This window comes from Solea solea, chromosome 16, assembly GCF_958295425.1.
Source record: "Solea solea chromosome 16, fSolSol10.1, whole genome shotgun sequence".
Classification (NCBI taxonomy): domain Eukaryota; kingdom Metazoa; phylum Chordata; class Actinopteri; order Pleuronectiformes; family Soleidae; genus Solea; species Solea solea.
In genome coordinates this window covers 18075793-18098975 of record NC_081149.1, presented here as the reverse complement: position 1 = coordinate 18098975, position 23183 = coordinate 18075793, and the positions used below count along the sequence as shown (strand labels likewise).

Below are 23183 nucleotides of genomic sequence, written 5' to 3'. Positions count from 1 at the left end.
AAGCAATCATACCAGTGTATAAATTACATATTTAAATTTTTTATTATAGATTAATCAGGTGGAAGTTTATAGCAAATGATAAAACTGTTACAGGGAGTGTCAGTGTCATTTCGTACGGCTCTCATCTGAAAATACGTTTGCCAGCACAGCACAGGACAGAGTCTGTCTCATCTCTTTTCTTTCAAAAATAAATACACACTGAAACAGGCGAGCCCTGGAATATCCATCACCACAAAACACACACACACACACACACATACATAAACGGGCTGGTTGTCACTGAAAGCCTGTGATACCACTTGGCACAGGAACAAAATGAAAACACACACACACACACACACCTAAACTGATTCATGCTATGTGTTTTGTATGTGACCGTTTATATTTGATCTCCACTCCTGCAGCTTCTGTGGCAAAGAAAAGCAGATAGAAGATGCTACAATAAGGTGGAAAGTGTAGTTTAAAGCACTGAATTGTGCCATTTGTGGCTCGTCGCAGCAACTGACCAATTTCTTAATATGGGCCTTTAAGCTAGAAAGTAGCTCATCCTGCTTTCAGTGTGCAAAGATTACAAGCTAGTAAAAAGGACGGCTACACTGCTTTCCCCACTAGGACCCATCTCTGAATAAAGTATTTAAAAAAAAATAAAAAAAATAACGTGAAACGTACAATAATCCTATGTTATTCTTTTCTTCACTGCTTTAGACCAATGTAATCCACTGTTCTGCCTCTACAAAATATAACACTTCTGGTTATTTTTGCTTCACGATGAACTGCTATTTAGCCCAGAATAGCTGCTGAATTTACTATACACAGCAAATCCCTGGTTTCACTGCTGGTGTAACTGAATTTTTTGTAAAAACTAAGGTATGCATGAGTTGGGAAGACACCGACAGTGATGCACTAATTTACAACAAGCCAATTGTAAAATGTTGTGAATGCAACTTCCCACCTATATACAGTTCACAAGTACATGGGTGACTAATAAGTTCCATATTAGTTCACTAGTTTAGGTTTCGTGTGCAATGCGTGTATTCTACATATCGTATGTACGTCTGCGTGGGTGTCAATTTTTCTCGCTTGAGGCAGCGCTGCTGTTCCCGCTTCCCATGTAGATAAGAGGGGTCTTCGTAGACATGTTTAAGGGCTGGCGGATGTTCACCCGGTCCTTCTCTGCCTCCAGATCCTCATCATACTGCTCGTCGTCGTCGGCGTTGTCCTCACCCTCGCTCTGGCGCGGAGACGAGTGGCGGGACAGAGCAGGAGATGGTGGCACGGAGGCAGGTCGAGGGTAACGGAAGCCTGTGGCCTGAAGATGTCAAAAACAACAGCAGGATATCAACCAGAAGATGGAGCAGAGAAGATTTGGTTTGCATTAACGAAATATGAAGCCGACTTACTGAGGTGGGCTCATGAGGCTCATACAAGTAAAAGTCAGGGAAGGCTTTGGCCAGGGCCATATGACGAGCAGCCACATAATACTAATGCAGAAGAGAAGATACAAAAAACATTGACATCTCAAAGCAGCTTGCATGGATGAAATTCATCTTCATGATGATTTGTCGTCGCACCCTGCCGAGGTATTTCCAGTCCAGAAGGTCACTCAGGCGCTCAGTGCGGTTCCTCTGGATAATCCGCTGCCGGCGACTCTGCTTGCAGAACTGAAACAGGAAGGAGGTGAGCTGGTGACACGACTCGTCGACCCCCCGGAACCGCCTGTCCAGGATGTAGATCCCTGTGATGGAAAAGCAGCATGATGTAAAACGGAGAATCAGTAATACCACATTATCTGTGAAAGAAAGAAAAAAAAAAAAAAATACGGGAATAAAGAAACATAAATAGACACACCATACGCTGTGGGGTCTGCTATGTGTTCATCCATGAAACAGCCAAAGCCCGACAGGTTAGTGGAGATTGACGGGATTCCCATGACTGTGCACTCAGCTGACAATGACATGTGCGCAGAGGTCAGATTAACATTTCAATATCATAAAAATACAAGAACATGTGCATACACTTGTCACACAGTCTGCATGAGTGTGTCATACCGGGTGTGTAGCCCCAAGGCTCATAGTAAGAGGGAAAGACACCAAGGTGGCAGCCTCTAACAAACTCCTCATAATCCATCGGAAGTAAAGGAGAGGTGGATGATAGGAACTCTGGATGGAAGATTATCTAACGCACAAAGAAGTCTCTTATTGTGGTGGTAGTGAAAGAAAACAAATGCCTGCTTCATCTATTTATGGCTGACATACCTTGACGCGATCAGAAGAGCTGTTGAAAAGGCCGATGCGGCGGACAGAGTTGAGGATGGGGTCACTGCCGTCATCCAGCATGTTATGGGTGCAGACTGGAGGCTGGCTCTGTCTCTGGGTTGCAAAGATGGCACGCTTCATTAGGGTGAAATCCTCTTTGTCCAGCATCTTTGATACATCTGGCAGCTGCCCACTAAAACAAAGAAACAAAGAAACAAACAACCTGTAAGTCTATCTGTGTTTTATATATTATCATATGATTTATTTGATTTGATCATAGAACAATAAAAACAGACTGAATGTGGTCAACTTACACTAGAATTGACTCGTAAAGTTTCTTTCCGAAGCGTTCCTTCACCGTGTGAGCAGTGTCCCTGTGTCACACGCAAAACAAAACTCAAGATCCAATCAAACTTATATTCAGTTTGAAATAAAGGTGACTTGTTTTGTATAAGGTGAAACCTCACCAGAGCTGTTTTCTGACTGCCTGGCCCTTTAATGTCTCCACGTTGAAGTTGTTCGTCCGGGCTGGCATGATGAAGAATGCGACGACGGTTACGTCACTTTGGTTCACCTGCAATATAAAAACCATGGGGTTTTAAAAGGTTCACGGTTCCAGGTTAATTCATAGTCATTTTGAATAACAAGACATCTTTATGGTAACCCTAACCCAAGTGTAGTATTCAAAGAATAAAATAAAATAAATGTCAATTTCTGCAGCTAGGGGTCTCCCAATCAAAAGAATATCAAGAGACCTAGTTTGACGATATCAGGAAGTTGTGTCGTTAAGTTCCTGGAGACAGTGGAACCATCTGTATAGTCACTGTGTGAGTGTCTAAAAACAACATCATGATCTTTGTCAACAGATACATCCCACGTGTGAATCTGCATATTTAGCAGGAACATGAGATGACAGGACACACATCATGAATGCTCCTACTACACCTGCTGACACATTCACACCAGCAAACACTTACTCTCAGTAGATAGTTGAGTCTCGCTAAAGCTTCCAGGAAGATATCGGCTCCTTTGTTGGAGAACTCGTACCTCCCGGCTATGAAAAGGAACAAACACTTGTCCAGGTTGAAGTCAAGGTGCCTAAAGGTCAAGACACGTCAAAAATCGGTCACAAAATGGGAATGAGTGGATCACAGACAATGCACTCATTCAGTTACAGAGATTATAACAGAACATATTTATTTAACAGTTAAAGGGGCTCTATGTAAGATTACTCATGCAATAGTTTTTGTTACCGCCAATGTATTAACAGCGTGAGTGTGAGCATAGCGACTGTTTTTGGAACTTGTGTTTATTTGCCCTCTCTCAACATGCTGATGAGGTTTTGACTGTGTAGTTTCTGACCCGTAGAAATGTCCTCTGATGAACTCCTGAATGCGATTCTTGCTCTGAGCGTGGAGATTTTGAAACTCGTGCATGGCTGAGAACTTTTTCACATTGAGACCGTTGGGAGTAACGATGTCTGAGAGCGATGCAAAAATGCATCACAGAGAGGGAGAAGGGGAAAAAATTAATTTCATTCCTCTCAACAACACAATAAGAACAGAGTACTGTATCAACAAGTGTCATTTCCCTCCACACACCTGGCTTCCTCTTCAACAGATACTCCGCCTCGATGGCTGTTATTTGTGACACAGTGGTGAAGACGTGAGCACAGTGAGCAGCCGCCCGCTCTAAACAGTAGCGATGGTAGATCTGTCTGTCGCCTGCCTCTTTATCCAGGTTAAACTGAAGGAGACACAAAGACGGCAGAGAGTATAATGAGATTTATTGTCGCTGCATTTCCAAGAACAAATAGTCTGCCTGATTGTGTATTTATTATGGCAAACGTACCTTTCCAAGATTGTTATAGAAGTCCACGTTTCCTGCACACAAGTATCGCCCCAGCAGTGTAGCGTGAGTAGTGAAGACGGTTGCAACAGGCAGTTTTCTGTGTCTGCACAACACCAGGCCCAGGCCGGCCAGCCACTCATGGAAATGGGCCACAATGTGTGGAGGCTCCTCACTCTGAGCTGCGAACTGTGATACCAAAGAACAGAGTCAATGTGAATGACACGCACACATTTTTTTGGAATTTAAGGGACCATCCACATGCAACGCCTAAAAGTGCTTGAAAAATGCAAGGAAGAAGCCAGTCTGCTGTGTCTGGGTGCATTCTCTCCTTCATCAACTGATTTAGGAGCTTCATTTGGATGATAGAAGTTCAACCATACCAGTTTGACCTATGTATTTGGTTCAAGAATTACAAGATGTGTTGAAAGTGCTCTATGCATTCCAAAAGGTTTAGATCTTTTCAACTCGGTGCACCGTGGATGAGCTCAGAAAACATGCATCTCCATTGAAATCAATGTGTTTGTGCACGCGGAAAAGAAGCTGCATGTGAACGGCCCCTAAGGGTGTAAGGACTTGGCAGGATCCGCTGACCTCTCCCAGCAGCCAGGCTGTCAGGAACCCAAACAGCACAGCATCGTTGGCCTCGCGGTCGAACCAAGGCACGCCGATGTCACATAGATCCCAAAGCTCACTCTTCCAGGCGTCCAGAGACCACGCAGTGAACCCAACATCAATCAAAACAACATAGGGACTGCCTTCAATAAGCCAGCGGCCAAAGTAGACCTGCAGGGGCAAAAAGAATGAGAAGTGGAAATATCCAGAAATTCTACAATTTACTTGCCATGCTGTATCATCTCATACTGTACTTTTCAAAATCTGGATTACAAAGTGCTTCACAAAATGGAATATACTAAACCTTAGTTGTATGTATATGTACAGTTTGTGTATTCTCACTTTAAAACAAAGATCATTCCATTGTCATAGCCTTAGACTACCATTAGATGTCACTATATGCACTGGACCTTTAATAACTTCAGCTAAAATATATTGGGAACCAGTGTAAAGAGGAGTGTCATGATCATATTTTTGTGTGTGTTTTGTTTCAAATAAACCTGTAGTATCCTTAAGTATCAAGGCTGTTGCAATAATCAAGACAGGACAGAATTAGTATTTGTATAGCGGCACAATCCACAATTGTAGCTTGATTTCACTGACTGCCCCTTTAAAATAGCAACACAACCAGTCCTAGCCATGATGTACTTAGCACTTAGCACTCTCACAGTGACACAGTTTAAATATCACTCACCCTAGTGAGGACCTAACCTAAAACCAGTTCTAACCCTAACCCTAACACCAAGTCTTAACCCTGAAAAAGCCCTTTAAAGTTGTGGGGCCCGGACAAAATGTCCTCACAAAGATAGGTGTGTAGCTTTTTTTGGACCTCACAAGGATATAAATACAAATACACACACTCACATACACGCATCTATTTCTGGAGAGTCTGTGTGAAACAGAGAGACAGTGATACAACCTTTAACCTTTACAAGGAAATGTCATGGTGTTTATAGAAGTGGTCAGGGACAGAGCGTTGAGCAGATGTAACACAGGCTCTGACAACAATCTCTGAAAGTGCAAATGCAGCTCTATGTTCCCTGCAGCTAAGAATATGTTCCCAGTGTGCAACATACAACTTTAACTCAAGATCACTCAATGTATGTCTTTGTGTGTGTTTACACACTACATGTGGTCGTGTACCTTACACCCACTGGAGTTCATCTTGTCAATGGTTTGCTTCAGGGTGGGGTTGGTCGGCTCAATCAGCTCCACCTGAGTGCGCACGTTGTTTTCCACGTACGGACCGACCAGGAAATAGTTCTCCCCCCATTCCTCTGCGGTCAGGCGGGCTTTGGTTTGGATGACGGTGTAGATGCCTCCAACTTCACGTGCGCAGCAAACATGCCACACATACGCACACAGGGGCAAGACAAAGTTACAATGTTATTATAGAAATAAAGTACATTACATTACATTATGTGCCAAACTTCAACTTCTCAGCTCAAGATTGCAAAAAAAAGGGGAAGCCTATTACCATCTGCAGTACATAATATTGTGAAAAGATTTAGGGAGTCCGGGGAAATCTTGGTGCATCAAAGCCAAGTGTAACCAAGTAACCACAGCTGAATGTGAGTGAACTAAGAGCCCTGTGATGGCACTACAGTATATAATAAGACACCATCATGATGCAGTGATGGACACAGCCAGATAGGCTCAGGAGTACTTTGGAAAAATCATTGTCACGTAACACTGTCTGCCGCTGCAGCAACAAATGCAACCTGACATTGAATTACGCAGGAAGCATTTATCAATTCTGTTGCAGAGTTCTTTGGGCTTGATCTCATCCGAGATGGACAGAAAGATGGCGGAAACCTGTTTTGTGTTCAGACAGCGAAAAAAAAACTTGTGTCGTGCCATTTCTGTGTGGATTGGGCCCAAGTTTCAGCTTGTCTTGTCTACGGGGGAAACATTGGATTCTATGTGCCAAAGATGTTATTGAAGTAAGCTGCAAAAACCAGCATGTTTGATGTTATGTGGGAGCATCAGTGCTCATAGCATGCGTGGTCAGCATATAACATATGCTATAGAAATATTATGTGAGGGAACCATTGATGCAGAGGCTTATATTGGGAATTGGGAGAAACATATTGTTGACAAAGTCTTCCCAGAAACTCTATATTGGTTTCCACAGGACAAAGCCAAGCCTGATTCTGCACGATTTACAAGCACGTGTCTTTGTAGACATAGAGTTTGTGTGTGTGTGTGCTTGACTGACTCTGCAGTCCAGATCTGTCTTCTATTAAAAATGTATGGAGCACCATTAGGAGGCGTATCAGTCAACGGTGAACACAGACTGTTGAGCAGCTTAAGTGTTGTATACAGCAAGACTGGGGGGGAAATTCCACCTGCAAAACTGCAACAATTATGATCTTTAATTCCTAAACAATAAAAAAGTGTAATTAAAAGAAAAGGTGATGTGACCCCAGTCATAATGTTTCTACTATCCCAACTTTTTTTGAGTCTGTTGCAGGCCTGAATTTCTAAATTAGTTTATTTCTTTATTCAATTTCTTTTTTTGTCTCTTTTGACAACCTAAATTTAGTTTTTATTGCATTTTGTAGTGTACCAACTAATCTTGAAATGAGGTTGTAAATGTTTGCACCTGCACACACACACACACACACACACACACACACACACACACACACACACACACACACACACACACACTTGCCTTTGTTAGCGACCTCCCAGGCAATCTCAAAAAGAACTGCGTCCTCCAATTCAAACTCCTCGTCCCAATCCTCCATCCCAGGGAGGGACGTGACAGACAGGCTGCGAACCAGCGGCATGCTGGGTAAACACAGAGCACACCCTTGAAGGAGCATCCAACAACTGTATATACACCATACAAGACTAATGAAAATGTTTTCTAATTTAAAAATTGCAAAAATAATGAATTCATGACAAATTACACATATTAGTGGAAAATTTACTTTAAAGCATTTGCAGAAAAGAAAAACTATCCTTTAAAGGTTTAGTTTTTTGAAATGTATCAGTGCAAATTGTTCAAATTGAATCCAAAGAATAAATGATTTAAATAATGAAATGACTATCTTTCTGCAAGCATTCCCTCATATACTAGTGACAAACCTGTATGTTACGCATCATTGAGTAACACACGCCCATTTCTTTGACTCCAGTTACATTATACCACTGGGATGAAAACATGACTTTTTCGGATTTCAGTTTGTTACACTATCAACAATCTCAATCCCTTTTTCCAATTTTTATGGAAATTTAATTGGCTCAGGACCATGATACAACGGTCTTTGTGAATGTCACTAATGGCCATCTTTCCCGTAGCAACTTAAAGAAAGTAGAAAGTTAAAGCAAACATTTCAGGTGTTCGAACTGTTGCTGATCAACTCAGCTTTTTGTCCGTACAAAGGCAGAGTTGCAATAAACTGTGTCACTGCAGCCTGATAACAGGAGATAAGAGCTGTAGTAAGAATAAGACAGACAACAAAGAAAGACACAGGCTGGTTGATCTGAGGTTCTTCCCACAGTAAAAGAATGAGCCATTACTTTAGAAGAAATGTGGCTTCACATGATGATTCTCCAGAGTTACCCTAGTGGCACTGGTGTGGGATGAACTGGGCAAAAGGTGAAAGCAAAGCAGCAGTGCAACAACACAGAATGGGAAAAAACTTTGTAAACCAATGTTTAAAGAAGATATAGAGGCCTAGTTCACAACATACTATAATAATACAATATATTAAGCTGCAAATTTACCCGTTGACCCAAGATCCCACAAGTCCCCTTTTAATTTTTATTAATTTGTTCTGTGCTTTAATTTCTTTCAGTGTAGAAACACTGAGATATTATTCTGTGAAAAATACAACTGATTAAAACTTAAGGTATAAATCTTTCCTTTTCTGCACTACCTCAATAACAAGCAGTAACCTGTGTCTGTTCTTATACAAATAGCACACTGACTGACCAGGATCCATCATGCATGTGTTGATTTGTTGATTTACAATCAGAGCTGGTCAAAGGGCCTGTTCAGGCTGCTTTACCATAAAAATGCACATGTACAGATATGCATATCCTTACATAAGTTTTTATCTCCGTGAGACGATGGGCAATACTGCACCACCACTCTACTGTAAAACTTAAGAAAGTCATTATCTCTCTTCACCATCACTAGTAAATATATGTCAAAACTTTAACAGAAAAAATACAGCTGAGGCTGAGAGGTTCTTTAAGAAAAGACACAAGGGGCACAGATCAGGTGTAAACTTGATCCCTTTAAGTCTAAATGTGAAATGTGTTAAAAAAACAAACAAACAAACTCCACTACAGCTTTGTGGACTGCTCACCTGAAATGAAAGCTGTGTATACTGCATTAATCTTAAATGTCTAATTTCTAAAGTGGGTGAAATGAATGACAACATAATGAGTTTTTGTGAAATTCATTCCATCACAACCTAAACTGACAGAAGCCCAGACACACCAGACAGGCCTGATAAAGGAGTGCATTAATAATGGCATTATCTGAACCAACATTATCATGTTATCAGTTTTATATCAAAGTTAAACATCTTCCACCTTCGACTCACATTTGTCCATAAGATTGCTTCACTAAAAACATTCTATTCCTTCTCTTTCATTTAAAAAATATCTATGGGGCGAACACAAGATGTCTCCATGTGCCTCTCAGTGTGGCAATGCTTTTCAGGTTTCAAGTTTCCTCATCACACACACACACACACACACACGCACACATGATGTCAGACAATCCTGTTTGTACACGCTCGTCTTCAACTGAATCCTAAGGTTGACTTCCTCTTACAAAAATAAATTTGAAAATAAGCATCTATACAAAAGTAATGAGATAAAACAACAAAAACAACAACAATTGGCCGACGACAGGCCCATTCTGTCCTACTGAAATGAAGCAGAGGAGAACAAGCTGACTGCTCTATTGTTTTGGTTTTGGTCAAATGTAAAACTTTTGATTCAGGAATAGGAAATGTTCTTGCTGAAGCAATTCATAGACAGGGGGGAAACAAAATGAAGTGAAGTCACAATTAAACACAGCGAGAGGCGAGAGAAAGAGAGCTTTGTAAGCTGCAAACAGCTGCTGCTTTTGATGGAACATTCTTCATTAATTGAAACACTATTTCACACCTTGTTAATTTGATGTTCTTTTATAAGCACTCCAATAAAAGTGGACAGTTATTATTAGCCTGTCTATCACAGTTAGGTTGCAAAGGGAAAATGTCCGTTAAATTTCCAGAAACGTCCCACGGCAACTTTAGTTTGGGAATTTTGGAAATATTCCAAAATGGAAACTTTCCATGGGAATTTATGGGCCTCAATGATAATTAACTGGAAAACAAAAAAAGTTTTTTTTACTAACTATATTTATGTTACCAAGATTCAACTTTGAAAATTCCCTATGTATTCCCATTGATTCCTGTTAATTCCCATGGAAACTTTAATGATTCCCAGAATTTTACAACCCTGCTTCACAGGGAAGCTCAAACATCCAAGTGAACTGACAAGCATTTTTACATGAACTTAGTGAGTCAGTGCCACAGTGATGGAACTGGACAGGTGAAGTCTGTGGTCCCTCCTATGTTATCTCTCTGTAAAGGTACTTTCACATCATGGGGGAGTCTGTGTCTGTAATTATCATGACAAACTTTTATGAATTTGGTATCATCTTACAAATTCCCTAAAACTCACTTTTACTGTATGGCAGTGGGGTTTTTAATTGCCAACTTTTCTTAAGTTTTGTTGTATTTAATACTTTAATGTGTTGGTTACATTTTAAGTTTCTGTTTTTTTTGGTACTACTCAGATTATTTTTGCACTAATATTGGTGAAACCTGTTCAGGTACTATATTATATTATATTATATTATATTATACTTGGGGAAATTGACATGTTGCAGCAGGACAGAGAATAGAAATAGAACAAAAAATAAATAAATTAGGAAAATAATTGTAGTACAAGAACAAAAGTGATATGAACCCCAAACTGTCTTCTAACTTGAATGCTACATGTGTTTTATGATTCTGGAGACTGTTTTTGTTTTCATGTTTGTCTCAGTTCTTAGTGTTGCCTTTTTATTTTATTGTGGTCTTTGTCAAATCTGTATTTCATGTCTATTTCTTCTGTTGATTTCAGTGTGACTGTCTGTAGAGGTGAAGTAAAGGTTACAATTTCAATACATGAATTAATTCCTTTATTCTAAAGCATAATGTAACTGTGTTTTAGGAAACAAGTGCAATATCGATACAGTCATTATTATTTTATTATTATTATTATTATTGTTGTTGTTGTTGTTATTATTATTATTGTTTTTAATAATAGTAGTTGTAGTGGTGGTATCATTACTTCTTATCCTGTCCAGTGGGCCTACGGGTACACTGGACCAGACCCCCCACCAATGTCCGGAATCAAGCCGTGGGTGATACGTCTCGTCCATGTAATGTCAGTGTCTTGTAATCTCAAATTCTTCATCTAAATACCCACGCTGCCTCTAAAATGCCTCAGTATGTGTGTTGAGTTGAGTTACGAGGCGAACGTGACATCAAGCACCTCCTGCAAATTCAGCAGTGGGCAAACTAGGACACTGAGTCCCGGTGTGCGAACACGTCCATTGAGGAAGTTGATTATCAATCACTGTGTGGGTAAATAAAAACACAAGCAGAGAGAGAGAGACACGTCCACTCACCTTCAGGATTGTCTAAACTCCACGACGATGAAGTTCACACGAGCAGCAGCTGCAGCAGGTCTTCACACAGTTACAGCACAGTGTGTGTGTGTGTGTGTACGTGTGTGCAGTGAAAGGGGGCGGCGGCCTCAGTACCACACTGGTTTGGTGCAGGTTTGATGTCTGCCGCTGTCACTTCAGGCCGACGGCCTGCCCACAGCCTGCTCTGCACGCACTGATTGGACAGCTTGTGCGTATCCGGGGTCGCAGCTAACGCTGTATTTAAGAGCTCCACTCTGATTGGCCGGGTCTCATCTGGAGTGTCCGCCTCCTCGCACAACGTGAGCGCAACACTGTGTTTTTGTCAGCGAGGAGGGACACAATTGGCTGAGCAGACTGTTACAATGCGCTGCAGGGGTTGATAAATTATTCTTTCATCCATTCAAAAGAAAGGACATGGACGATTTTTTTTCCCTATGAGGAGGGAGAGAATGTGCTTACCTTTCAGGGTCATGGAGTTTGAAACATTCATTCATTCATTCATTGTTAAAAATGTAAGATAATAATAACAGTCAAATGAACACTCAATCCCTCTACATATCTCAGTTATCCTATATTAACCTTATAGCTATTTTTCCTCTGGCTGCTATGTGTCTAACCCAATGTCTACCCACCTATGATCAGATCACATGGGCTGAGTCAGGGTCTATATTGGTGAAGCTGCTGAAAATAAGCACATGGGCCCACTGTCACATGATGTCTCGATACCCCATCCAAAAAAAACAACAGAAAACCTGCAGTGCTGAAGTGTCACTGAGCATGGCACTATCCTCCTGCCAGCTTCAGGAGTGTCAGTCTGTGTCTGGATGGAGTGAACAGAAGGCTCCACCAACTTAGGAAGGAAAAGTACAACATGAATAAGCATGAATCAGATCATCAGCATCACTGTTAGTTCAATTCACTGGGTCATAATATATATATATATATGTTCCTCTGTGAACAAGGCACAACTGATTTTCTGATTATCTTCTAAATGAATGGAGTAATTGTTTAGTCCAGTGGTTCTCAAATGATAAAATACAGTGGTGTAAATAGGCTGAGCAAAGTCAGCTACAGACAGGAAGCAGATTTATTCCTAATAAGATAATTTGCTCTCTCATCCTCCTCCTCTTCCTCACATATACTTCACCCTCTGGTATAGTGAAGTTAGATTAAGATGGAGTGAGAGATAAGGTGACTCTAATGTTATTATTTTATTTTTTGTCATTTGTTTGATTTTCTACACACCCTGGTCAAAATTCCTCAGCTCTGCTCCAATCACACACCCTGATGTAAACAGTAGAACAGTATTTCTGATTTTTCCTCCGAGTGCCACCAGAGGAGGCTCACAGGCTGAGAATCATGGGTTTAGTCAACAAAACATGCAGAGACAGTAATACAAGCATTTTCTAGATACAACATGTGATCAATCAATCATGTTTTATTTTTAACCAACAACTGAAACTCACTGTCATATATTCATCTTCCATAAATCATGTACAACAAGGGAGAGAAAGAAACGTGTCACCATTTGAATGTGTATTAGGTTTGATAGATTATGTGACTGTCTGTAAAGGTTAAATAAAGGTTAGATGGCTTTGTTCTAAAGCACAATGTCACCATGTTTTGAAATGTGCAATATCAAAAGAGTTTTTTATTTTTATCATTATTGTTATCATTATCTGTTTATCTACTTGCCATGTATTAACGTACACGCCTTAAACAAAAAGAATAAAAAGAATAATACATTTTTGGTAAATTATGATAAAGCATAAGTATTTTTTTCCCCTCTGTGGCAAATATTGACACAAATCTAATTCCATAATTTTCCCTCCTTTACGCTCTGACGTCATTTTGCCGCCAATCCACGGTCTTTTTAAAGTCATAGGTGACGACTACTTCCTCCTCTATACGCCCTGCATTTCCGCCTTTTCCGTGACGTAATTGTCCAATCCTTTATCGTTGCGCACAGGAACAGAGCGGAACTTTGCCGCCGCGCGCTCTCTCCGGTGAAAGTTCACAAATTGAAGACGAGTGGCGGGAGCTGTTGTCAGTGTACTGCTGCAGTGAGGACGTGGGTTTTTGTCAGGTATTTATGAGTTTATAACTTAGACACGGTAGAAGCCGGTGGTGACACATTTCACGTAGGTCAGTCCCGCTGTGTTTGTGTGTAATTAGCGTAAACCCCGAGTGCTTACTAGCTGGCTACGTTAGCTCGCAACAAAAACAAAGCAGATGTCCTCGATTTAAAAGAAACCCCACATCGATTAAATCGATAACATGTCCAACAGAGCAGTGTTTTTTTTACACTGTTTTCACGTTTGCCGTTAGCGCATCTAACTGGCGTTGATCTCGCGAGCTATGTCCAGGATTGTGACTGTAACTATGCACATGTTTGGAGAGGAAACAACTCCTCTAATGGCTGACATTATAGTTTGTACAATAGATGTGCTTCTCTGACAACAACACGACATTCATTCTAATGCTTTTCTCCAATAATGCATGATTTCATGTATCAGAATATCACTTGTTTGTCATCTTTTATCAAGTTATTGACACAGCTGTCATTACTTCTCAGTACAATTGATTGAAGTGCTTTTTAAGTCTGCTTAATGTCTCGTGTCTTCCGACACTTTGTTTGACAGCTGTTATAATGTCCCTCTTATAACATTATTTTTCCAACAAACCAACATGAGTTATTACATCTTTATATCTTCCATAACTAATTCCCCCCTCATATTTTTCTATTATTCCCTTTGCCATTTTACTGTACTTTATTCCATCTGACACATGCATCAAACGTTTCACAATTTCTTAGCACTATTGATGAGTAAATATTGTGTAAAAAAAATAATTCCACACACTATTTTTATGTTATCTGTGACTACATTATTTTCACTTTCATTTGCCGTCAGTCTACTATATCCAGCATTCATTTATTCATTACAAGGACTATAAGCGTTAAGACTTAAGGTTGTGATGACATGTTAATATAGACTTCCCAAAACATCCATTTTTATTATAACTCTGTTATTACTGGTGTCTTCTTGAACAGTTATTTCACTGTTTCCTCGCTAATCACCTTCTCCAAAATGTCCTTACATAGTTTTTTTTGTAGGCATGGATTTTAAAAGACGCAATGGTGGCGCGTTTAAGGGTGGCGCGTCTCAGGCCAAACGGGGTAAATCAACCAGTGAATGGGAAGACAGTCCATCACAGTTTGAAGAGGAATTGCTGATGCTTGACGAAGCTGAGATGGAGGCAGAGGATATGGAAGGACAGGCAGGCCACGACGTTATTCCTGTTGGTGAGTGTCAGTCACAGGTGGAATAAGAAATGCTAATAACGCGCAGTTATAATCTCCATAACTCAATAACCACATGACGTACTAAAACTTTGAACTCACATAGCACTCATCTAATGTTAAGTCAGTATTTCACACACTTATGCTTACATCTATTACATAATCCTAATCCTATCATGAAGGAAATTAAGTATGTGTTACTTTGCATTGGCAATAATGCCACTGCCAATAATAATAATAGATGGTGACTGTGGCACAGATGATCATCATCCCAGGAAAGGAATATTATTGTGTTGGTTCAGCTTTGACAGGACTCTCAATCCTCAGTCTTTATCATCACCATGCTAAATATTTAACGTTTGCTTTGTTATTCCGTCTTTTTCTTTCAGGTGACCTCTTCTCAGCAAACCTTAACCCTCGCTGGCAACGACCTAATGCCCCTTCACTGAAGCCGCCATCTGATACATTGGTGTTTCAGCAGATTGATCTGGACTATTATTTAGGTAACTGCAAAAGAGAACTTGTGTTGAATCTGGAATTGTAAGGTCTGTTTATGTAGTCTTTGATTTCCACTTAAAGTGCTTTATACTGCTATTCATCCATTCGCATCCCTTCACGCATTGCCAACACAGGGACCAGGAGCAGTGTAGGGGTTAATTGTCTTACCCAGGAATACAGTTTATGCTTAACATGTGCAAAGGCATAGTTTCAAATGCGGTTTCTTTTGTGTTATGCAGATTTTGCAGTGGCGGGCATGCCGGGCCAATCACAGGGAAAAGTCCCGATCATTCGTATGTTTGGGGTGACCGACAGCGGCAACAGCGTTTGTTGTCATGTCCATGGTTTTGCACCTTACTTCTATGTTCCTGCACCAAGTGGTGAGTGCTGGATATTATTGTTAATATGCTGGTGTGAGTGTAAAGACTTGTTATTTATTTGTCACCTTTGCTTTGTGCATTAGATTTTTTTATGTTTTGCCGTTTCATTATTCTCAGCAGAACAGTCATCTGAATCTGTCACCTTTATAGGCAGCATGTTTAATTCTAATGAATCACACAATTCTCCCTCTTTCTGTTTACTTTAAAAAGGTTTCACGTCTGATTACTTGGGTGAATTTAAAAGAGAACTGAACTCTGCTGTGCTGAAGGACATGCGCTCCAATAAAGACAACATCGCCATCACAGTGTTGGCTGTGGACATCACTCACAAAGAGAGTAAGGACAAGTGATTTCCATCATTGTGAAGCATGTAAAATCCAATTGCAAACCTATTTTAAACGGTAAAGCTGTTACAGGCGTTATTTTATTACATTATTGTTTTAATAATGTTTAATAATACAATAGGATTTCTCTATGCGTTTATCATCATTTGTGGATCTAAGCTTTTCCTGTTCTTACAGGCATGTATGGTTACCACGGTAAACGCATTCTGGTTTTCTTGCGGATTACCATGGCGATGCCTCGTCTCATTGCCCCCGCTAAGAGGCTACTGGAGCAAGGCATCAAATTCGGACCTTTCCCCATCCAGAGTTATCAATCCTTCGAGGCTAATATAGATTTTGAAATCAGGTGTGTATGCTTACAGTTCTGATACTTTTGGATGAAGCCAGTATAGTATAACATGTGGTGTTTAAAGTCACACACATTTTAAATACTAATTTCTATAGATTTTTTTAATCACATTATACTCTGTATGTACCTTTTAATTTATGTTTTTTATAAAGTTAAACATGGTTTTGCGACTAATTATTATTCTTTCTCTCACCTGTTGGCATTCATAATATTATACAATATACCACTGACATATCTCAGCTTTTTAGACCTTATAATTAATTATGAAAGTAAGTAAGTAAATATGACACCACATTTGTCAGATTAATGAACCTCTCTGTGTTGTCAGGTTTATGGTAGACAGTGATGTGGTGGGATGCTGCTGGATTGAACTTCCTAAAGGCAAATACAGAGTGCGAGAGGAGAAGAGCATGGGGGAAACAAATTCCCGGTACCCAGGAAAGGTAGGTCTTGTTTATGTTAAGAACTTGCTGACCCACTGGTTGTCATGCTACAACGGCCAATGTTTACTTCCTTTAAATACCATCACGCAGTCTTTAAATGGTCTTTTATGAATTTTCTTCCTCGATTGTTGTCCGTCAGGTGTCCTTGTGTCAGTATGAGGTGGATGTGGGGTGGACAGATTTGATCAGTCACCCAGCAGAAGGAGATTGGCAGAGGATTGCACCACTCAGGGTCCTCAGCTTTGACATTGAGTGTGCAGGAAGGAAAGGTGGGACTCTTTACGATTTATCTCAGCGATTCTCATGACACAGCATGCTTTGTAAATGCAAAGACAAATGCTGAACTTGTTGGTGTTCATTATTTTCTCTCCAGGAATCTTCCCAGAGGCGGATAAAGATCCTGTGATTCAGATCGCTTCTATGGTGCAGCGTCAGGGTGAGATGGAGCCCTTTATTCGCACTGTGTTCACCCTCCAGTCGTGCACCAGCATCGTGGGCTCTCAGATATTCTGCTTCACGCAGGAGAAACAGCTTCTGCAGGTGAATATGTCCGCTTCAGTACGGAAGCGATAAACAAAATGTCGATTCATTTCCTTGTGTAATGTTTTGTTGCTCTGTTTGTCTTTCTGTTTTCTGTCCACGTGAGCAGAGCTGGGCAGAGTTCTTGAGGACGGTGGACCCAGACATCATCACTGGATATAACATTCAAAACTTTGACTTTCCCTACCTGATCAACAGAGCAGCTGCTTTAAAGGTCAGATCAACCACATTCTTCAAAGGCCAATTTGTCAAGAAGCATTAAGCTTCTAACTACTGCTGTGAAGTGCATCTGTAGGAGAAATACTTCCTTACGTTTTGACAAATACACTCCTCTGTCCAACCTTGTATGGTAAAATGTGTTGTATCCCGTGTTCAGGTGAATCTGTTTCCATACTTGGGCCGAGTGCGAGGAATCAAGTCAGTCTTGCGAGACCTGAACATCCAGAGCAAGCAGATGGGCCGAAGAGAGAACAAGATCATAAATATGGAGGGCCGGGTTCAGTTTGATTTGCTCCAGGTTAGAACTTGATTCCGCAAAATATAATTGATAGCTGAAGCACCATATAGTTAATCTGTGGTGTATTGTATAGATTGAAAGACTTTAAATATAAAATGTCTTACCAGGTTCTCCTCCGGGACTATAAACTGCGCTCATACACGCTGAACGCTGTGAGTTTCCACTTCCTGCAAGAACAGAAGGAAGACGTGCAGCACTCCATCATCACTGATCTGCAGGTGCACCTGAAAAGAGAGAGAACCCATTTGACTCTCCTAATTACTCTGTATTTAAACAATCTGGCATTTTTTATTTAGGTATGTTTGAAAAGCTCCAGTCGCAGCCGTTGTCACTCACCCATTGTGCTCCTCTCGTCCTTAATCGCAGAATGGCAACGAACAGACTCGCAGACGTTTAGCTGTATACTGCCTGAAGGACGCCTACCTCCCACTGCGTCTGCTGCAGAAGCTGATGTGCGTGATTAACTACATGGAGATGGCCAGAGTGACGGGCGTGCCTCTCACATACCTGCTGTCAAGAGGACAGCAAATCAAAGTAGTCTCCCAGTTGCTGCGACAGGTACCCAAGGCAGACACACATGGGACTGACAGTGGAGATAAAGTTCTTGGATGCATTTTAGTCAGTAAGATTAAACGTCTGTAACGTCTGTACATGTTTAGGCCATGAAACAGGACCTGGTCATGCCTGTTGTAAAGACAGAGGGTGGAGAGGACTACACAGGAGCAACCGTCATTGAGCCAGAGAAAGGGTAAATATGTTTGCTGTTTGTTCTCCTCTCTGGGCACTTTTGTTATTTTAAATTATTAGAGGATCTCGTTTTCAAGGTCAAACTTGTCATTGTGTTTTTCCACCACCACCTTCCTCTCTCCATAAAGGTACTACAGTGTTCCCATTGCCACCCTGGATTTCTCCTCCTTGTATCCATCCATCATGATGGCGCACAACCTGTGCTACACCACCCTGCTGCAGAAGGGCTCAGCGGAGAAATTAGGGTAAGCTTTTCTTTTTCATGACCTCTGCCAATGAGATTATTATAGTTTTGGCACGCTTTGTCTTGTTAGCTGGATTATTGTAGAGGATTTTGGAGCAGATGCAATTTAAAAACACTGGGGGATGGGACATTTCAATTGTTGGGGGAGGTGTGTCGTTGTTAAATGTGTGGATGTCCAAATATATTGATAGTATGTCCAGTGTTAATAGCTGAAGAGGTCGTTTGTCTTTAGTCTTTCATCAGAGGACTTCATCAAAACTCCGACTGGGGATCAGTTTGTGAAGAGTTCAGTGAGGAAAGGACTTCTACCCGAAATCCTGGAGAACCTGCTGTCTGCCAGAAAGAGGTTTGAATTAGTTCAAATACATCACAACAACAAATTGAGCTGCACGTATAGTGAATAGTACTATGCAATGGAGTACACAGCTATTGTACCATGTTGCTGCTAAAACCTAAGTAGAGATTGAAGTTCTTCCCGTTACTGTGTCTCCACAGGGCTAAAACAGAGCTGAAGAAGGAAACTGACCCTTTCAAGCAGCAGGTGCTGGACGGCCGTCAGCTAGCCCTGAAAATCAGTGCTAACTCTGTGTATGGCTTCACCGGGGCCCAGGTGGGCAAGCTGCCCTGCCTGGAGATCTCCCAAGTGAGTACTTGATTCTTTATGACAACCGGGAATAATGTGATACAAAGTGACCGTGCTGTATGTCGACAAAAGAGGGCCAATGATTGTTGTTTTGCTTAAAAAATGTGTCAAATCTTTACAATTGTGGTTCTGCACAAATGTTTTTTTGCAAAGATGTGAAGTCGGATCAAAAGCAGTAGACAACAAAGATGTAGAGCGAAGATGATGCTTGAAAAAGAAGCCACAGAACAGGTGGAGAAGAACTGTAGGATGATAAGTCAAATGCAAAGATCCACTGCAGATGATAAAATCAACCACAGCAGACTGTCTTGTGCTGCGTTGTGAGAAGTCGACCTAGTTAGGTACACAACATCCTCGCAGAGGGTTGAGAACTCCAAAAGCAGTTTTGCTCGGCAGCAAATTCTGGATTTTTTATTTAAATCCATGGCCACAGAAAAGTGTATTTCAACACAACTAAATAGAATTTTCCTCATGTTTCATCCAGAGCGTCACTGGTTTTGGAAGGCAGATGATTGAACAAACCAAACAGCTGGTGGAGTCCAGGTACATCATTGCCAACGGTTACCAAGGTGACGCCAAGGTGAGGAACACCAGACCACCCCCTTTATTTCTGGTGGAAATGTTCAACATACTTACGCATGCCTGTTTGTTTGTTTGTTTGATGTTAAGGTCATCTATGGGGACACAGACTCTGTCATGGTGAAGCTCGGAGTAGCGACAGTAAAGGAGGCCATGGATGTCGGGAAGGAGGCCGCAGAGTGGGTGTCGTCACATTTCACTCCACCTATCAAACTGGAGTTTGAGAAGGTACAATTGAATTTATAGGTAACAATGACTTAGATGAGACAAGTGAATGATGAACGAGTGGGTGTTTATTTTCCATAATTGATTGATTCTCACCTTTTACTCTGATTTTTCATGGCAGAGCAGACACACGTCATGTGTGAACATGGTGTGCAAAACACTGCATGTGAAATAAATACTACATGTCAAAAAATAAATTGAAAAAAATAATTGTTATGCTAGACCCTTAATTACCCACGATTCATCATCTTTACTCTGTTAAGAAGCTAGTAAAGCACCTTGCCTCCTCTTCAGCAAGTAACTACACATGCATATATAGAATACACTGATAAGTATCGAGCATGGGGAAAAAAATAAGTCTTATGAGTACTTAAGTGTCCTGATCTGTCACTTTCACAGGTGTACTATCCATACCTACTGATCAACAAGAAGCGCTACGCTGGCCTGTATTTCTCCTCCAGTCAAGACACACACGACAAGATGGACTGTAAAGGCATCGAGACTGTCCGCCGAGACAACTGCCCTCTGGTGGCTAACCTTATCGGCACCTGTCTGCAGAGAGTCCTCATAGACAGGTACATGCATGCACATGGCGTTCACAGTTTCATTTTAATTGACCTAATACACTCCGTTGAATAGTGCCTTGAAAAATAGAAAAAAACAAACATTTGCAATTACTTTGTTTCTCAAGAAAGAAAACATTCTTTCATCCCACCCTCTGTCTTATTGCTTGGTTGAGCTTGAACCAGAGCCGGTGATATATTGTATAACTAATTATAGCTGATGCCGTGTGTTGTCAGGGATCCCCAGGGTGCAGTGGCTCACGCCAAAGAAGTCATCTCAGACCTTCTTTGCAATCGCATTGACATCAGCCAGCTGGTCATCACGAAGGAGCTAACGCGCACTGCCCAGGAGTACGCTGGCAAACAGGCACACGTGGAGCTGGCAGAAAGGTCTGATTTTACATGTACCAGACATGCAGTCTGTTTTATTTTAAATAATGTCTTAAGGGAAACTATTAGGGCTGTAACTAACAATTATGTTTGTCAATTTCTATCTTGATGAGTCGAGTACTTGTTTGGCCCACAAAATGTTCCCAATCCTTGAATTGATGTTTTATTTTGTCCACCAACCAAATTGAGTTTTACTGATTTCTTTGTGTTTAAGGAAACCAGAAAATATTCACATTTAAAAAGCAAAATAGTTGACAATTAAACTAGTAATTGATTAATAATCGATTAGTCAAAATATTACATGCGATGTGGGTGAACTGACAATACTGATGCATTTTAGGATGAGGAAGAGGGATGCAGGCAGCGCCCCCAACCTGGGAGATCGAGTTCCCTACGTCATCATCAAGGCTGCAAAGGGAGCAGCAGCTTACACGAAGTCAGAGGTCTGTAATTGTTTTCTTTCGCCATTTATCTTTTGTCTTAGTTGGTTTAGAAAGTGTAAATCCTGATAATAATCCCGTCTGACTGTTGCTTCAGGACCCGATCTATGTGCTGGAGAACAACATTCCCATAGACACTCAATATTATCTGGAACAGCAGCTGTCCAAGCCACTGCTGAGAATATTTGAGCCGATCCTGGGAGAAAGCAAGGCAGAGAGCATCCTGCTCAGTAAGTGCACACACAACAACAATTCCCATGATCCCACAATGCTTCCCAAAATCATCAAAATCCGTCTTTTGTTATTGATTTGTTTAAGAGCCTCTCCGTGGCAGATGTTAGACACTGTACGTTTAAAAAGCATTAACTACTAACTATAGACATGTATGCTTTTTGGATCTTGACGTCACTCTTGATTATGTGCCGTCTGCCAGAGGGTGACCACACGCGCTGCAAGACCGTGCTGACCTCAAAAGTCGGGGGCCTCATGGCATTTGCTCAGAAGAGAAGCACCTGTATCGGCTGCAAAGCTGTGCTGAAGACCGACAGTAAGTGTTTTCTTCTACTTTGGTTTCCCCTTTGTCAGTTTACAAATAACTTCATTTGAAATGTAATGTTTTTCCCTCCTGGAAAATATTTATTTTCGAGGGAACGGTTATGTTTGGGTGGGAATTGTCCAATACTGCATGTGCAAAATTTAACGTGTGTGTGTGTGTCAATGCAGCGGCGGTGTGTGACTTCTGTAAGAAAAAGGAGTCTGAACTGTACCAAAAGGAGGTAGGCAAGATTCTAAAAGACATAAATGATACTTCCAACATTTCTGCAGAGTGCAATAATATCTGTAAGTAAATGTCTGAGTTCCTGCTAACATTTAGTCTGTAAATTGCAGATCTTTCACTTGAACGGACTCGAAGAACGTTTTTCTCGTCTGTGGACTCAGTGTCAGCGTTGTCAGGGCTCCCTTCATGAGGATGTGCTCTGTACCAGGTACATACACCCAAACAAGCACACTTGTCTTGTATAATACTGTATGAGTGACATTTATGGGGGCCTTTTCTGTCAAATAACGCTGTTGCTCATGTCTCCTCTGCAGCCGGGACTGTCCCATCTTCTACATGAGGAAGAAAGTTCAGAAAGATTTGGATGACCAGAGCAAGCTGGTGTCTCGTTTTGGGTGGTGAGAAAGAGGCGTAGAACTCTTTCCTTTTGTACCTCATTGCTTTTCCTCCTCACTTTGTCTTTTGGTGCTTGTAAAAATGCAAATATCACACTATTTTTTATATTTTCTAAAATGAATAAGCTGGGTAGTATCTTTTTGTAAAATAAATAAATCACTCATTTGACTGCATTCCGCTCTTAAACCTCAAACCACATACCTGCCTTTTTACTTAAATGCTGATCTTCCTCCACCTCAGCACAAACTAGGGGAGGAAAATGGCATATATTTTTCTTTATGAGTTATTAGGAGAGGAGCTTTATATTATCAAAGGTTACAAATCAGAACTGGGGTAAATTCCCAAATACTCTGCTTGATTATTATGCCTGACATGT

General features: G+C 41.0%; 2 protein-coding genes across 3 annotated transcripts; one reads left to right on the top strand and one right to left on the bottom strand.

Moving 5' to 3' along the window:
- Window positions 1–19: 19 nt before the first annotated feature.
- gys1 (glycogen synthase 1 (muscle)) lies at window positions 20–11548 on the bottom strand. Its single transcript, XM_058654561.1, has 16 exons — window positions 11410–11548; window positions 7396–7514; window positions 5862–6043; window positions 4698–4889; window positions 4107–4292; window positions 3857–4001; window positions 3618–3735; window positions 3233–3353; window positions 2723–2829; window positions 2570–2629; window positions 2256–2448; window positions 2049–2175; window positions 1849–1944; window positions 1572–1735; window positions 1401–1481; window positions 20–1309 (listed from the first exon to the last, which is right to left on the bottom strand). The coding sequence occupies exons 2-16, from the start codon at window positions 7511–7513 to the stop codon at window positions 1067–1069; spliced, it is 2133 nt and encodes a 710-aa protein (XP_058510544.1). The 5' UTR covers window position 7514; window positions 11410–11548; the 3' UTR covers window positions 20–1066.
- A 1752-nt stretch (window positions 11549–13300) lies between these two features.
- Window positions 13301–22980, top strand: pold1 (polymerase (DNA directed), delta 1, catalytic subunit). Of its 2 annotated transcripts, none has more exons than XM_058654703.1 (27): window positions 13301–13516; window positions 14546–14734; window positions 15121–15234; window positions 15469–15609; window positions 15820–15945; window positions 16131–16299; window positions 16631–16745; window positions 16885–17014; window positions 17119–17285; window positions 17395–17499; window positions 17662–17802; window positions 17910–18020; window positions 18169–18360; window positions 18462–18550; window positions 18678–18794; window positions 19026–19139; window positions 19289–19436; window positions 19921–20016; window positions 20106–20243; window positions 20640–20815; window positions 21041–21193; window positions 21534–21636; window positions 21731–21863; window positions 22067–22180; window positions 22357–22409; window positions 22522–22619; window positions 22726–22980. In XM_058654703.1, the coding sequence occupies exons 2-27, from the start codon at window positions 14548–14550 to the stop codon at window positions 22811–22813; spliced, it is 3318 nt and encodes a 1105-aa protein (XP_058510686.1). In that variant the 5' UTR covers window positions 13301–13516; window positions 14546–14547; the 3' UTR covers window positions 22814–22980. The 2 variants fall into 2 exon arrangements, with proteins under 2 accessions (XP_058510686.1, XP_058510685.1); XM_058654702.1 differs by having other exon boundaries at window positions 14534–14734.
- The last annotated feature ends 203 nt before the right edge of the window (window positions 22981–23183 follow it).